The 17,446-nt window shown below is 46.3% G+C and overlaps 2 protein-coding genes across 2 annotated transcripts in view; one reads left to right on the forward strand and one right to left on the reverse strand.

Moving 5' to 3' along the window:
- The first annotated feature begins 3,710 nt into the window (after positions 1-3,710).
- On the forward strand, positions 3,711-5,886 carry SP9 (Sp9 transcription factor). The gene is made up of 2 exons (XM_077830215.1): positions 3,711-3,731; positions 4,534-5,886. The coding sequence occupies exons 1-2, from the start codon at positions 3,711-3,713 to the stop codon at positions 5,884-5,886; spliced, it is 1,374 nt and encodes a 457-aa protein (XP_077686341.1).
- An 8,737-nt stretch (positions 5,887-14,623) lies between these two features.
- Positions 14,624-17,446, reverse strand: part of CIRSR (corepressor of RBPJ and splicing regulator) — a 44,245-nt gene continuing 41,422 nt past the window's right edge. Inside the window, exon 10 of the mRNA XM_077829509.1 lies at positions 14,624-16,195. Coding sequence (XP_077685635.1) covers positions 15,487-16,195 — 709 coding nt within the window. The 3' untranslated portion in view covers positions 14,624-15,486. The remainder of the gene's footprint in view (positions 16,196-17,446) is intronic.

Here is a 17,446-nt window from a genome sequence, read left to right on the forward strand (position 1 = left end):
CCCTGATGCTAAAAGAATGGCAGGATGCAATTATTTGTATAAGCGATGGGCATTTTTGCGGGTTTCCCCCACACGTTTCTTGTTTGGCAGAGAATCTGATTGCTTCTCCTGAACTTGGAAAGGTTTACACCTCCCTCCCTCCCCCCGTGTAGCATCCGTGTGTAAATTCTGTGTCCGTCCTAGGATTCCCGGGAAATAGTACAGCAACCTCACATTTAACTGCTGTTAAATCGATGTATTTGGAAAATATTTGGCAATTTTTTTCCAGAGCCCCGTTTGAACAGAAGAACCATTTCGTCTGACGCTCTTGAATGTGAACCCATGAGCCTTCCAATCAGCTTTAATGAACGAATTGTTTCCCAGCTTTACCTCCTGAAGACAGCAACTTTAGTAGTTGCACGGATCAAAAGATCCATGTTAAAGGGAAGGTGGGAAACAATATTTGTTCAAAGGAAGTGAACCTGTTTCATTTAATTAGACCATTCTTCTTTATTAGTACTCACACTGAGACTTAAAAAAGATTTATGTTGATTTAGCCATAGTGTATTTATGATGTAAATATATTCCGAGATGAAAACGTCACGGATCAATTGTAAAGGACCCGGATACATAATTTAAAAAAATCAGTTTCAGTTTATATGAGGTTCTCACCCCACTTTCGCTTCCTAGTCAGATTTGTTTATGCAGAATCGACATTTAATAGTGCTAATTGCACTCCAGTTAAATTGCCCTGATTGCAGAAAGGGAAGCAATTTTCGTGCTCTCTGTCTGGGTTTGGAAGAAATTGTTTTATATTCACCTCTTTATAAAGAAGTGGAGATAAGGCACCGAGCCTTTGCACAAATTGCACTTATGGGCTGACTGGCAGCATTCAGGCGCTATAATAGAGCATTATTTGGCCGTTTTGAATAATGTAAAGCGTTTGCTGAAAGCTATTCTCTTGAAAATTGCTCTAACTTTTAAAAGGGTGGTGATTCACTCCAAACCAGGCCTTTGTTACATTGTCATTATCCCCCCAAATGTTTTAACAGTCAGCTCAACACTTTAGCATAACACATTGATCTTTGTTTAAAAACTAGATTTTTGGTGTTTGAAAAAAATCTGTCAGAAAATTCTTGACCCCCTAAAGATTTTTAAGAGCGTTTTCTATTTCGCTGCATATTCGTTTATTTATTTAAATGTGTGCCTTCTTTTAGTAGATTTCAGTTACTTTTGTTATTATCAAATTGATTAATACTATATGTAACACCCCTACCCATGTGTGTTTAAAAACAGAAAAAAAAAAAAGTGACTGGATTTGGAAACAGACAATGTGAAAAGGCCAGTAGTAAGTAGGTGCCTTTACCCTCTGGGTTAAATGGCTGGGTTTTGAACATCACAATTTTTAACTCCCTTTGCAGATTATTTTATTCATTACTTTGTCAGCTTTCCGGGGGGGGGGGGGGAGCCTCACCAGTTCTCCTCCCTGTGCTGCCTCGGGGTTGGTCAGAAACGCCTCGCTGCCACTGAACAATCACCCCTATTAGTAAATCAACGGCAGATCGTCTAAACAAACAGGAGCGCTGGCTCCCCCCTGTAGAAAAGAGTCACCTGTTGGGCGATTGCTCCCGGGTGCCCCTGTCGGACTCCTAGTCTTTCCTGTGCTCTAGGCTCCCCCCCGCCCCCAATCCCTTTTCAATCGCCTCCATCCGAGGAGCACTTCAGCCCTCCTGGGTAAAACTGCCGTTTATGATCTGCTCCAGGCAGACCTCTTGGAGAAAGGGATTGCAATTCACTCGCTGGCCCCCTGTGTTCAGCGTAAGTCAATGTGCAAAGTATTAGGGGCAGAACAGTATTTCCCCTGACTTTCACCATTTTAAATATTCACAGCGTCAAAAAGGCAAACACCCTTTGAAAATAGCCCTAAATGTTTAAATGAAAGAAAATCTCCACTGACATCCCTGCCCGTTGTGGTATAGTTATTGCAGACTGGGTCTTACTTACAATGTACAACAACGTGCTATCTTGTCTAGTTGGAACATTTAGCAATGAAATAAAGACAAGAGAAAAAGAACCTTAATCCATGGTTTTCTCCACCTCGTCCTTTAACACTGTGTATTTTTGCATCTAGTGCTGGGGTTTATGCTGGATTACTGAAGCGGATTTGAGGAAAAGGAGAATATTTACTGCAATCCAGAACAAGTAGCTAGGGTTGCCTGAATGCACTCAGATTTCTGGTTCGGAACTGTAACTAGCTGCACCCGGGAAGAGAGAGAAAGAGGACACCGTCATAATCTCAGCTCTACAGATACAATCGCAATATTTAAAAAGTTGTCCGTCTATTGACTTTCGCGACACCGTGCGGGTGAGTTCAATGCAATTACTTAAGAAGCTTCTAATAATTACAATCAAAGGGACTAGCCTGCAATACATTTAGGAGCCAAGGTTTGGACTTACATTTCGCACATGCAGAGAGCAGGTAAAGTCTCTGTCGCTCACTGGGCGTGTGGAGTGTGTAGAGTGCAGAGGCCACAGGCGAGTGCTGGGGAGGCTTATTCCAGCGGCGCCCTAGCGCAGCTAGGAGGAAGCACGCTCGCTGCCATTAGCAAGCACAGTGGTTTTTCATGGCTTTCTGTAAGGCTCGAAAAACGTGCTCCAGGTTGCAGACTTGACATTCAAAGTCTTTAACCAGGGATTGTTATTTAAGATAAAACCCTTCCTCTCCAGCAAAAAATATCGCTCCTCGGGCTCCTTTGGGCAGTTATGAGAATATAAAAAGAAAGATACAGTACGTGTCGGTTTAATATCCTGTTTTGGGGGGATATGTAACTAAAAAGCCTCTTCATATTTTTCCCCAAAGAGACTAGCAAATATATTATGCATCAACATGACGAATCACTTAGTACTTTGACAAAAATATAGAGGAGTAAAATACACTTTGGAATGTGCTTACTGTTCTAGCACAGAAATGTTTATAATCACTTTTGGGCAGGTATGATGTGCATTGACTGTGCCCCACCTGCCCAATTTGTCTGATGGACCAGATTCTAGAATGGCAATGAAAGGAAGGGCCTGTTGAGCAAATAAACCTTCTTTTTACAAGAAACAGAAATACATATTTCCTGGATCCAGCTAGTATGTTGGATTGGGTAAGTAATTATGGAGAATATATAATACAGTCGAATAATTTTAATCTATGGTTAAACTGACAAAATTCAAAGTGAATGCTGACATTCAGCTCCTGCCCTTTGTGGCTTCCCCCCCTTTTCCCACAGACCGTTAGTTACGGAGGAAGTGTCAGCCCTAACTTTGAATTTCCTAGCTTTTGTTGGTTTATGTCACAACCTTAAGGATATTTAAACCCAGGGTTGTTTTTTTTTTAAAAGTTAATTACAGTATAATTTCTTTAGTCCAAAGCACTGAGTTTTATCCCTGTGCCTTTGACTGGCACGCGCCCTGAGCCCTGGTTCTTGCACCTCCAAGTATCTGATTGGCTGCAGGGCAGCTCCTGCCTGCTCTTTCTGCGCCCTCATTGGGTGAGAGACCCAGCCAGCGGTACTTCAAAGCAGGCGCTCCCCACACTTAGGCTGAGTTTAGCCCTCCAGAGTCAGGAGTGTACTTAGTGCAACTGGAATAAAGCGGGGAGCTAGGAGGAAATTGAGCAACCTCTCCGGGCTGAGCGCAAAGCAGAGCCCCCCATTCGATCCCATCACCCAGCCAAGGGACGTGCTATGGCTACGTCTATACTTGGGGTAAGTCAGAGAAACATCTTTATTCCAACGGCACGTTTTTCGTTGTGGTTTCTGGGGGCAGGTTTGTTACCCTGAAAAAAAACTGTTGCTGTTGTATAGCAGTTTCTCGTTATATAAATGACGATGTGCTGCAATTGAAGCGCAAACTCGATTAATGTTTCGGGGGCGTTCGGGACTGATTTCCAGTCGTACCATTCACGTGCAAGACGACTTTAGTATCAAGTTTATTTTATTTTGAAAGAAATGAAGCTTTTAAAAAAAAAACTCGAGGCGGGTTATGCCAAATTGGAATGGATTTTCTCGAACCAGCCTGGTGCGTGATGCTTGCACCAAAGCCATGTAGCAATGTAATTATGTTTATGTTTCTGCTGGCTCTAAAGCCATAACCCATGTGGCTTTAGAGCACGTCGTTTTTTCGTTTCCCTTGGGATTTTTGCCTTTACAATCGCACGTTGAAAGAGGAAAGCATTGCCATAAAGAGTCTCAAACCGCCACAAAACTCTTTTAAGAAATTACGCCTGTGCCATTTTAAAACATCACTGTCGGTCGTCCCCATTATGACTATGGAGAAGTGTATCATTAAATGAATTTGGTTTGTAGCGTTTATTCAAGCACTGTAGGTCCCTGAAAACAAGATAGACATTGCATCAAGTTGGGCAGGGTGGCGTTTTCATCCAAAACGAAAGGCTACTTTTGCAGTGTTACTTTTCGGGCAGAGAGTATTTAGCCACGTTGCTGTGTTTGCGTGTGCGCCTCTCCTGGGCTCTCCAAGGCTCACGGGCTTGCTTTGTGTCTCCCTTAGGAAGAGCCAAGATTTGGAACAACTCCCCTGGCCATGCTGGCTGCGACCTGCAATAAGATCGGGAACACCAGCCCTCTGACCACTTTACCCGAGTCCAGCGCCTTCGCCAAGGGAGGCTTTCACCCCTGGAAACGCTCCACCTCCAGCTGTAACCTGGGGTCCAGTCTCTCGGGCTTCACGGTGGCCACTAGCCGGGGCTCCAGCGGGCTGGCCAGCGGCACGGGCACCGCCAACAGTGCCTTCTGCCTGGCCTCCACCTCGCCCACTTCCTCGGCCTTCAGCAGCGACTACAGCGGCCTCTTCTCCAACTCGGCAGCTGCGGGCGTGTCCCCGCAGGAGCCCGGCGGCCAGTCGGCCTTCATCTCCAAAGTGCACAGCTCAGCGGCCGAGAGCCTGTACCCGCGGGTGGGCATGGCGCACCCTTACGAATCGTGGTACAAGTCAGGCTTCCACTCCACCCTGGCAGCGGGAGAGGTGGCCAACGGGGCGGCCTCTTCGTGGTGGGACGTGCACACCAACCCGGGCTCCTGGCTGGAGGTGCAGAACCCCGCCGGGGGGCTCCAGAGCTCGCTGCACTCGGGCGCCCCCCAGGCCTCGCTGCACTCCCAGCTGGGCACCTACAACCCCGACTTCAGCTCGCTCACTCACTCCGCCTTCAGCTCCACGGGCCTGGGCTCCACGGCCGCCTCGCATCTGCTCTCCACCAGCCAGCACCTGCTGACCCAGGAGGGCTTCAAGCCCGTGCTGCCCTCCTACACAGACTCCAGCGCAGCGGTGGCCGCAGCCAGCGCCATGATCACGGGCGCCGCGGCCGCCGCGGCTGGGGGAGGCTCAGCCCGCTCCGCCCGCAGGTACTCGGGCCGGGCCACCTGCGACTGCCCCAACTGCCAGGAGGCGGAGAGGCTGGGGCCGGCCGGGGCAAGCCTGCGGCGCAAGGGGCTGCACAGCTGCCACATCCCGGGCTGCGGCAAGGTCTACGGCAAGACCTCGCACCTGAAGGCGCATCTGCGCTGGCACACGGGCGAGCGGCCCTTCGTCTGCAACTGGCTCTTCTGCGGCAAGCGCTTCACGCGCTCGGACGAGCTGCAGCGGCACCTGCGGACTCACACGGGCGAGAAGCGCTTCGCCTGCCCCGTCTGCAACAAGCGCTTCATGCGCAGCGACCACCTGAGCAAACACATTAAAACGCACAACGGGGGCGGCGGGGGCAAAAAGGGCAGCGACAGCGACACGGACGCCAGCAACCTGGAGACCCCCCGCTCTGAGTCCCCCGACCTCATCCTGCACGAGGGGGTGACCGCTGCCCGGGGAGGCGGTGGCAAGGAATCCACCGCGGGGCCGAACGACTCGTAGGGGGCCCGGACGGAACAGCCGCCCTCGTCCCCCGCAAAGCCCCGGCCGGGGAGAGGCGAAGGAGCCGCCCCCCAAACTGCGCTCAGACTGCAGGAGCGACTGGACTAAAGCGCAGGGTCCAGGGCCAAGCCCCAGAGACACAGCCCAACCCTCAGCCCCGCAGGACACTGACACAGCTTCCTGATGCAGAGCAATAGCGAGACCCAAGCCCGCACAGACTGACCAGTGTGAAACCAACGGGACCGAAAACCGCCCTTGGTGTGGATTACTAGTCTCTAGCTACACCAGGTCCTGCCTGACGAAATCTAGTTACAATGACACTTTTTTTTGTTTGTTTTTTTAAAAAGGGAAAGCATCCTAAAAGAGGCTTAAGGTGAGAAATTAAAGTGGAAGTCTGAGACAGTTCCTCTGTATTCCATAAACATCTGTATAAATAGAGTTCAAAAAAGATTGTGTTATCTTATTTTTCTTGTAAGCGTTGATCCTGATAGGGGGTTTATTTTTGTCTCTCTTTTTTGTCTTTTTTGGTGAATTCCTGAAATTCAGGAAGTTTTTTTTTAAAAAAATTTCTGATGCACTTTGTGGAAGTCGGTATATATGTAAAAGCTATTTAAAATGTTGAGTTAACATTTCACTCAAACACACGTAAGTTAAGGTCATTTGAAGAAATTAAATGCGTTTATCTGTATGAAAAAAAATCTTGACTTAATATTTTCATTTTGGTATTATTAAAGGATTCTGAACAATATACTTACGTTTTTTGTTCTTTTTTCCCAGCCCTTATACAGAGTAGCTTTTAGCGCAAACCCTCTTTTTTCCTCTCCCAATGCTAGTACAGTAATACAAGCGAATGGGATTTAAAAACAAGAAATGCATTTGACGCCAAGGGTCCAAATTAATCAAATATCTTAAGGCAAATTTCAATCTGGTTATGTCCTATAACTGTGTTTCCTCATTCAAACGCTCATTTCCCCCGCCCCCCAAGATCTGACCCCAAATAAAAAATGTTTAAAACCTATCCAAATCTTGGAAACGCATTTTATGAAAATGCCCCCAAATAGATTTAACGTAAACTGTTCAAAGAAACTGTTTTTTAAAAAAGTCTTTAGCCTCACAAGGCTTCCTAGGTTGGGAGATGATCTCAGGGGAATAAACCGCTAGAGTCACTACTCCGGAACAGACATTTCATGCTAAATGAAAATCTTGTTAAATGTTATTAATTTTGACTTAGAGCACATAGCAGCCCCCTGTGCCTTGTATTCCCTTATTAGGGATTCATGTCTTATCAAATATCTAATTAATCTCCTAGACATCATTTGTTCTGGCCAACTTTATCTCAGCTGGTCCACGGGGACAACTCCGAATATTCTCGGTGACAAAGCTCCCTTGAAGATCCTTTTAATTGTCTAAATTAACTGCACCAAATTTGCATGTCAAACGGTAAAGGGCAACCTGAGATAAAATGTAAACGTTTTAAAAGCCCCAAACTAAGCACTTGATTTGATAACTAGGCTTTTTAATGTTATGGAAGACAACTGCTCCTTTCCTTTTCAAAGACAGTTGATCTATGCAAATAGTGAATTGGAAATGCTTATGTCCCCATGCAGTCAAATGGTCCTTGCATGTTATTTGAATATCAGTGGCTCTGCTATTGAAAAGGTTCAAGGATGCTCTCTGACTTCTTTGTGATTACTCAGTGCAGCGTCTTATTCTGAAGAAAAAAAACCTCAGGAATAATTAAAGGCTGGGCTAAGGCCTGGGAACACATTTGGGACAGGAATCTCATTTAGACAGGCTCTTTCAAAATAAGGCACAGTTAAATTGACCAGAAGGCAATTATTGAAATGAAAATTATTTTCACTCCCTTTGTCTCCTGACCACCAACTTAACAGCCACAGTATTTTTTTTAAAAAAATGGTTAAATGAGATAATTGCGCTATTTAAAAAGAAAAAAAGTTAATTTTGTGCAGAGTGGAGGAATAACATTTTAATCCAGTACAAGCTAGAGAATGCAAATAAAATCAGAAAAAGGATTGTGCTGTCAGTCACAAATCAAAGATTTTGAAATAAAAAATTCAGCTGTGACTATTAATAGAAGGCATTTCACTTTTCCCAACCCTGTCACAAGACACTAACAGAGCGTGTGCCTAAATCGTTTGTTTTAAATGCACACAAGTGTGGCTCCGCGGCGATGCTGAGGGACTGCCGGAAGGAATCTTAGCAAGAGTGCAATTTCAAAACCATCTTCTGAGTTCATTTTTTCCTCGGCCTAAATTATTCAAAAGCATCGATTATCTTCACTCTCTTTTCTCCTTTCCTGACCTATTTTTGTCTTTCTTATCCCCCTTTTTAAACTTAGACCGTTCTGTAAGATGAAGGGAAATCCTCTTGCTTTTCCACACCACTCTTTCCCCGGAGTGCCTAGAGGATCTGTATTAGATGTATTTTATTCTAGGGCAGGCGGGGGAGAAAGACAATGGGAGTTGGCGAGGATGACACTGGCGGGCAGATGTAAAATAAACAGTGCGCTTGCTGAGCTGCAGGACATGACTCCCCTCCTTGTCAGTTGTTGGGGTTTCCGAGGAATGCATTCTCACTGGGTGTTGGGCAGAAGTCAGCTTTGTTTTCAATCCATAATAAAACAGATCAAAGGAAGCCATCCAGGTCCAGTTTCTGCCAGGCCAGGGTTACAATTCTCAGCTCAATGATCAAGGACCTCTTTGCATTGCCTTTGCCCCTTGGGGTCAGAAAACGTCCATCATTTACAGACTCCCCAGAAATGAAGAAGGGAGCAACTCTGGGCCGCAGAGCCGGTTCGTTTAACCAAGAAAATAGAAACCATGTAACCTTTTAAAAAATAAATGGCACCATTCTTTAGTACTTGTTGGTGATAATTATATGGTCTGGGGACTACAGAACTTTTGTACGACAGGATAAAGAACAGACAGTGTGAGAACCGAAAAATAATTCTGATTCACTCTTTTCAATTACAGTTAAATGGCATTTCTATAGTGGGAGCCTGCAAACCCGGGGGCAAAACATAACCTTGGGACACAGAGAAACGTTTTTTTTACGTGTCACCCTCTAATGGGAAGGGAGCCAGAGAAGTCGAAAGAGGATTTAGATTTTTTTTTTTCACCCTTCGTTGCTGTTTCTCTGCAGTTGTGGCCCCGTTCAAACGCGACTTTTATGACTACTAGTAATTTACATTTTGCCTGCATGGTTACTTCCAACCAGTACACGTTGTGGGACTGAGTTTCCATACTCGATCCTGTAGCTAACCCCATTAAACAAGATTTACAGACGACGAAAGACAAAATATCAGAGCAAACTATTGGTAAATGTCGCTCTGCTCCTGATTCACCGGAGATGTGGCTCCTGCCCCCTAGGGTGTATTATAGTCCTTTAAATAATAATAATACAAGTAGTAAAGGTAGCATGAATATGTTTGTTTAAGGAGATAATATAGAACTCCATCTTTGTGTATGAACAGTTATTTTTTAACCTTTGTTTAAAATTTGCAATTGAGAGGGAAACTTTATTTATTGAAGCTCTAATTTATTTGCAGCCATTAGCTGATTTAAGATGTTTCTGCCACACTCCCAAAATGCAGATGAAGGAAATTTTACAGAAATCCCGCCCATTTGGGTAATTGGTACACTAAGTGTTTATTTTAAGTGAGAATAATTTAGCTACAAATTTTCTTAAGGAATAACATTCTTAACACATTAACAACAAAAAAAGGAAAACTGATTTGCTTTTATGTTTGACAGTCGGTCTCGATGCCTTTGAGGGATGCTTATAACTGTGGCTCTTTGGCGCCATCTAGAGCTTCAGGAGCACAGGGCGGCACTTGTTTCGCTCCCTACGGCATAAGCTGCGAACCGCTAAGACTTTTGTGCTGGTGCAGGGAAAGATCCCTGCTCATTTCGTTTGGCAGAAGGAATCAGCCCCTCGCTACGTGGCGCGGGGGTGGGCCTGGCTGGAGTCAATGTTTTACCTGGGCAAGGTTGGAAATGTTGGACAGGTAAAGCTAAAACAAGAGACCCTCCGCCGACTGGCAGAGACTTGGATTTCAAATGTATTCGAACTCCCTACAAGGCAGATGGAGGTACCGCAGCAATCCTCCTGGCCCTCCATTCCCGAGAGCAAGGGTGAACCACCCCCAGCAGCGGGCACAGGACCCTCAAGCCACACGCAGAGCCTTTAGCAGCCAGGGGGAAGTTAGTGTTCAAGTTAGTACTAGAAACTATTGTTTCATGAGGAAACTTACCAGACTAGGGGGGGAAAAATCGAGCCAGGCTGGAGAGATCACCCACCTGAAGAAGGGACCTGGCTCGGGTCTGGGCCACCGCTCCCTTGCCCTTTCACCCCTGAGCTGGCCCGGCGCCCAGGCTAGGCAACCAACCGGCTAGGGAACACAACGGAGCCGCTTGCTCTGATCTGTAGCGGTCCTTAATTCAGTGCAATCACTTTGTGGGCAGGAGCGGCCCTTTCCAATTAGTTCTATCCTCAAGTCCAAACGTGTATGGTTTTTAAAAGTCCACCTAATGTCCGGGTTTGGGTCTTAATCCCCAATGGGATCTGCACCTCGGTGCCACTCCGCCTTTGACTCGTGTGCAGAGCTAGGCTGGAGTTAGTATTTGGGAACTCGGTCATCCGTGACCATGCGACGAGTAAAATAATATGTTTCTCAGTAGAATGCAGCTACCTTTGCACGGGGTAATGCGGATGAATTTGTGTTGGTGTTTTAATATAAATCCCCAGCCCTGCCTGTTTCAGAGATGTGCTAATTACTACTTGGATAGCAGGGCGCAAAGTCCTTGTCCATTTCCAAGTACAAAGTAGGTTGCTAGAAAATTTGAAATTGCCTTTCAGCCTAAAGCTGCCTTACCTGAATGTCATAATTACAGTAATTATGTACATCCAAATTACATGCTAATTAAATTAGAATCAAATCGTTCTAAATCGAAATCAAATGAGGTAGCGAGAATTAATCAATGACAACATAAATAGAGAGCTTCCTTCAGGGATATTTATTGTAACGATCCAAGCAGGAATTTGATCTGAGTCACCTGTTTATTTACTTTCAAATTAGTAATTTATTTTCGTTCGCCATAAATTTCAGCGATCAGTTTTCCAAGCGCCAAGAGCTACAGGGAAAATGGAGCAGTGTGAAAAATATGATCCAGATGTCGGTACTCCGAGTTCCTCGAACACCAACAATGCTAACTCGATCGTCATCTTAAAATTACAAGAAAAATCGACCCCTATTTGGAGGGTGCGGAGTAGCGCCCTTGCACTTGCGGTTACTTCACCGGGGCAAGGGCCAGGGCTTCATTTTGACCATAATGTGCACTTCTGGCTAATGGGAGCACAATGGAAAACGCCCTGTTTTCCTGCTGATCACTGTCATTCCGCACCTAATTAACACGTTTCCATGACAAGTTAAGCCTCTCCATTGTTACAGCATAAACAGGAGGAGACTTGCCGAAATTAAAGCGGAAGCCGCCTTTCACCTGTGGAATCCGCCTCCCCGTGAGCAGCTGGGGAGCTGAAACAGGCCGGGCCACTCACCTGTTCGCTACGCCCTGCATGTGGGGCTACACAGCCAGAATCAGGGCGCGCCACAACCCCCCCGGGCTAACTCCCCTCCCAGGAGCAAAGACTGCCCAGGGGCTTCAACCTTGGGGGCGGTCTCTGCCCCCCGGCCCAGCAGCCTTAGGAGCCGGGGGTGGCGAGCTGGAGCCCTGCGAGCTGACAGGGCTGCGGCCCGGGGGCCTATGAGGAGGAGACTAATATTCTCTTCGTGGGGCACTTTACACCTTGGCTTGGCTCGGCTCCCGCGGGAAGCACAGAGGTGGCCCGAGAAGCTCCAGCCTTGGCCGAGGCCGTTCCCAGCAGCACAGGGCCATGACAGCACGGCCTCTTGTGCCGGGGGTCGGGCGCGGGGCTGAGGTCTGACACCCCTCCGCCCCCAGTCTCTGGAGCGGCGGCCCCTCCTCTGGCAGCCCTGGGGCTGCCCCGCAGGGTCACGGCGGCCCGGGCTCCCACGAGGCAGCGGGCTCCCGCTCTGGCTGATGACAAAGGGGCTCCTGCCGGACCACTACAGCTCCCATTAACACCGCGCCCCCTGGGGACCTTCCCCTGCACGGTGCCCTGCTGCCCGGCCTTGCTGCAAGCAGAGGGGTCCCCTCCCCGCACGAACTCGCCTGTTTACAGCAGCGCCTTGCGGCCCCGAACTTCCCACAACTTTCCCTGAGGCGGGGCAAGGCGCGGTCTGCTCGCAGCCTGCAGCGTCGGGCCCCGTCTAGCACCCCGCCCCAGGCATGGGGGTGGGGACTCCCAGACACGACCGGCCCCAGCTAACACCCCTCCCCGGTGAGGGGAGCCAGCGGGAGACTCGGCCTTTGGCCCCGCAGCGCCAGTGCCACAGGCATTGTTCATTCCCCCTCCTCCATGCGGTCCGCTCACGAGCGGGCGATGACCTCGGGGCTGGCGAGTCCCCAGGCCCCCTGCTCCTAGCACGGAGCCGAGTTACTCCCAGCCCAGAGTTCACGTAGCGAGAGCGTCTCCGCAGCCTGCAGAGCCCCCGCCTCGCAGGGGAGCTGCCTTTAACGTTGCGGGTTAAGCAAATCCGCTGCCGGTTTGTGCACGAGTGGCTCCCGAGGGCTGGGGACTTACCGACCAGCCATTCATCCTGCGCCCGGCCTCAGGGTTAATCCCGTCCCGCTGCAAACGGGAGACGACGTCCCCGGCCATTCGTGAGCCAACAGCACCTCCTCCCGGAGCTCACTCGCTAGTGTCAAATGGCGCCGTTTCCACCATCCCCTGCGCGCGCAGTAGCCGTGGGGCGACGCTTCCCGGGGCGCGCAGGCCGGCTCGGCGGCCTCGGGCGGGCTGCGTGGCAGAGCCAATGCGCGGCGTCAGGGGCCCCCGCGCGCTGTGTGTGTCTGGAGCTCTGGGGCGGGAGTAGAAGGTGCCGTGGACGCCAAGGGCTGGCGCGCCAGCGCGCTCCCTCCGCTCTGAGCAGGAACAACGAAGGTCTCCTCCTGCCCCGCAGGGGTTGGAGGCCAAGCTCAAGCTGCTCCCTCGAGGCTTTTGACAACAGGCCGCTCTGGAATCCTGGCCCCTTTGCGCTAGGTTTGAGGCACCCTGGTTGCCCTCCTTTAAAAGCTCTGTAGCCTCAGGTAAGCAAATCAGGCCCTTCTCAAGAGCAGCTTTGCCAAACAGGGAGCTGGAGCTGCTCCCAGCCCCTCCCTTGCGTTGTCAGTTTGAACTGAGCTAAAGAAAATGTTAAGGGCAACAAGGCTCTTCGCCTGACCCAGTGTGAATCCTTTCCCAAAGCTGCCTCCGCTTGCTGCTGAAGGCAGAAGAGCAGGTAACTAACAAAAATACTGGATTTATCAGCCTGTCCTATGTTGCCTCTTACCCAAATATTTCCAAGATTACATTGCTTGTTTCTGTCTTTTCCAGGTTGCAGACAGGGAACAGCCAGCCAGCAGAACAGATACACACCACTTAACCACAGACTAATACCTGCTCCTTGCAGGCACAAAGGCAGTGTCAGATGCTCCGGATACACTTTACGAAGTGCCTGCAAACAGAAATCAAACACACACAGCATACACAAATGCCTACTACAAACAGAGGGGCTGAGCCCTTCCTCCTTCTGTCTGCACCAGAAAGTTAGTAGCTGTATTACAGCCAAGCTGCAAGGCTGGCAAGCCACTAGTGCAGATCCAAGGCCCTGTGTAACAAAATACACTGCACATTCATGGAGAGACAGACTGAGCTCTTCAGAGAGAAGAGCATCACATCCTGCTGGTTGTTATTCCTTGTGCCCTTTCAAACTGGGTTCAAAACACACCGTTTAAAATGAATCAATGGAATACCAAAACAGGCCATTTCCCCAACGACCCAAACATTGGAGAGAGCAACCCTGGCTTCTGCCTTGTATCCAGGCTGCTGTGTGTTTTTTCCAGACTGGTGCACAGTGTTTTACAGACCTTTTGAAACAAAATAAATGCCACTTGGTAGCAAAGGTGCCTGATTCTGTTGGTGCCCCACCCCCAATATTTAGGTGGATATGCCTGAGAGTACTTTGTTAATATTCTGTGAGTCAAATGGAATGTGCTTTAAAAGGTTACATCTTACCACTGGGCAGTCGGAGTGAGTCCCAACATTTCTCCCAACAGTTTGGTTTATTTGTTAAAGATTCCCCCCAAGTTTATCAAATTTGCCTCTTGTCCCTTTTAAATGACAGCTTTTACAAGCAAATACTATGGATCAATTTAGGGCCCAATCCTTCCAAGTGCTGAGTGCCCTCAATTCCCATTTATATCAGCACTGCCAAGGGCCTAAGGGGCAAGCTGGTGCAAGTATTTAAAGAAGAAAAGCTTGACATGTTTGAAAGGGTGAAAACTTTCAAACGTGTTTAAAAGGTCAAATCACTTCTACAGCATTTTAACTCCATATGATATTTAAAAATTTTTGCCTGGCAGTTTTAAGATGTGCAGGTGGGACAGCTAAAGAACTACAACCCTCCATTTGTAGTGAAGAGGGGAAAAACTTACTTGCCTGAGCCTGACTGCACCATTTTACTGCTAACTCAACCATTTTCCATGTTCTTAAAAACCGTAAAGACATTCTCCTTGCAGCAGAAAAACATGTGGTTTTCCTGCCTGTGCCTTTGAAATGACTTAGGGACTCTGGAAAATTAGGCGATTCATACTGCTTATAGAAAGTAACAGTTTATTAAGGTAGTCCATCCTCATGACATATCGGGGGGGGGAAATCCCACAACTGTTAAGTAAACTGCTGCATGACAACACAAGAATGAGCATTTGCCTTAACTTTCTATTGCACACAATGAGATACCTTGGAAACAGCTGAAAGGGTGAATATTCTTTTCATGTCTTGAGAAATTCTTGAACAATAACAACACTGTACTAGCATCTACCAACAGGGATTCAAGATGTTTAGATAGCCCTGATTAAGTTAGATACTGCAGGAGGTCAAAAAATGTTGGCTATATACTTATGTGGAAATATGTCTGTCTGTCTGTTTTAACTGGTGAAATTGCCCTCTTATGTGAAACCTCTGAAAAAGTTTCAGTACAAAAATAATCTAGTCTGAAGTCTGAAGCAGTGATTTTTATCCTGAATTATGTCAAATAATGTTTGGCATTGTTATACAAATCCTGGGACTCTTCCAAAATTACCCCATGCTCCTCCAAAAGTGTTACATCTCAGAAGCAAGAAGAAATAATACTCTACAAAACATTAACACATCATGTACTGGTATTTTAAAAATATTTCTGAACAAAGGAAGTATAATTTACAAAAAGTCTAGGGCTTGTTACACAAATACAAGAAACATTCACCAACAAAAATATATCTACAAAAATACCATAATATTTATATCTAACTTACAAATATCCCCAAATAATGAATGGATTTGATGCTGTTTTGCAGGACATGACGATTTACAAGAATTGGAAAGTGAAAAGTAACTTCTTAAAAAGAAAGCAATGCCTGACTGAACCCTGGTTAAAGGTACTCAACCAAAAGGAAGATGTGTTTGCACCAGTCACCCACACTATTTATATTTTCTCTCTCTGCTTCTACTTCTGCTGTTTCTGCCTCTTTCCTTATGGTCCACTTTACTGCACCTGTCTCCACCACTCTCTCTATATTTTTTCTCTCTGTACGCATCTGTGCTGTGGCTTCTGGTTTCATTTTTCCTGTGCTGCTCTTCACTGGGGCTTCGACTTGGTCGTCTTCTTATCTGCCTTTGCTTGTAATTGCTGTGACTTGTGCAAGAGCTTCTCCCGCTCCTCTCATCCTTGCTTTGGCTTCTGCTATCCCTCTCATTTCTTTCAGTTTCTCTCTTGTCTGTGCTCTGGTTTCTGCTTTTGGACTTTCTTTCACTCTCACAGGAGCTCCATTTGTTGTTCTCCCCAGAACTATCTTGCTTTAAAAGTCTACACTTCTCCCTATCTTTGTCCTTGTTACCGTGACTACTGGAGGGTTGTTCATAAAGTTTTTCCTTCTTAGTCTTTGTCTTCCCTTCTGAATCACTGCTGTTAGCCCCTGAAAACTTGTCTTTTTTTCTTTTCTTAGAATACATCTTCTTTTGTATGGCTTTGCTGTCAGTCTCACTATCGCTGCTGCTTACTGAAGTCTCACTGGAGGAGGAAGAAGAGGAGCTGATCTTATGTTTCTTGTGTTTACGTTTGCTTTTCTTCTTTTGCTGCTTTTTCTTCTTTCTGTCTTTCCTCTTTTTCTTCTCCAGACGATCCAATTTCCTTTTATTTTGAAAATAAAAAAGATCAATCAAGCATTTAAAGATAGGTAAAATGTAGCACCACTGCCTTCTTGTGCAGTCAATACTTAAGACGACAGTACGCAGTAAACACGCAACATTTTTTTACGAAGCATGTTGAACTTTTGGTTTTAAATTTCTGATCTCAAACTAAACTGAAGTATTTAAAATGTAGCTCCCATTTAGCCATCCCTCAGAACTACAAAGAAGTAATTTTTAATGGACCACATTTAGGAAGGTGAGGGTAAGAAATGTGAACCTGGGCCTTACAACTGGTAGTGCAACCAGGTGATGGTTTTGAGCTGGCTCTGTTGGTTTGACTCTGTAATATAACAAGGAAAATTTTCAAAGGCACAAATAGCAGTTAGGCGCCCAACTCCCAATGGCCCTCAGTGGAAGTTAGGAGCCTATCTGCTACATGTGCCTTTCAGAATCTCCCCCCGATGTTAGTTCTCCAGAAAGCTGTTCTTATCATCTGTTCAGTCATAAACAGAGGTGTAAAATGTCTAGTCAACAGTACACTGTTCTATCAGGCAAGCAAACTCATTCATTTTCATTTCAACTGCTTTTGCCCAGTTTTGTAATTTTAAGCCCTTGGTCACTCTTATTTTGTTAATTCTTATCAATGAGTCAGCCACTACATTTGACATGCTACCTAGACTGCCTTCATTGGATTTAAAACAAATTAAGAAGCTTAAAATCTCTGAGGACCTAAACACTTAGCTAAACTGAAGCATTTAAAAATATACAGTAATTTAAACTGTGTGTTTGGGACATTAGAAATCCAAACAAAATTATTAAAGGTTAAATTACTGAAACCACAAGCATGCATATATATATATAGAGAGAGAGAGTGTGTGTGTGTGTAATATATACACACACACACACAATTATCCTTCATAAATAGTGTAAACTGTTTTCCTTATTTAAAGTTAATTACACTTTTGGACCTCACAATGCTCACAGAGTGCTCTTTTAACTTTTCTTTAAGTTATTATATTTAAATAAATAAGAGTGATGTCTGTGTCATCTATCAGCCAGTGATTCAAAATTGGTTAATAAGGACACACAAAATTAGAGAAGAAATGTAAAACCTTCTTTCCCCTTCAGCATATGAAAGCAACAAGGCAGCAGCAGAGAAAAAACAAACTTTGTTCGGAAACCACAAAAATATCCTGCACTCCCTCTGCTGGCTAATCCTAATTCTAGGGCTATGGTAAACTGTAACACCACT

This window comes from Eretmochelys imbricata, chromosome 11, assembly GCF_965152235.1.
Source record: "Eretmochelys imbricata isolate rEreImb1 chromosome 11, rEreImb1.hap1, whole genome shotgun sequence".
Classification (NCBI taxonomy): domain Eukaryota; kingdom Metazoa; phylum Chordata; order Testudines; family Cheloniidae; genus Eretmochelys; species Eretmochelys imbricata.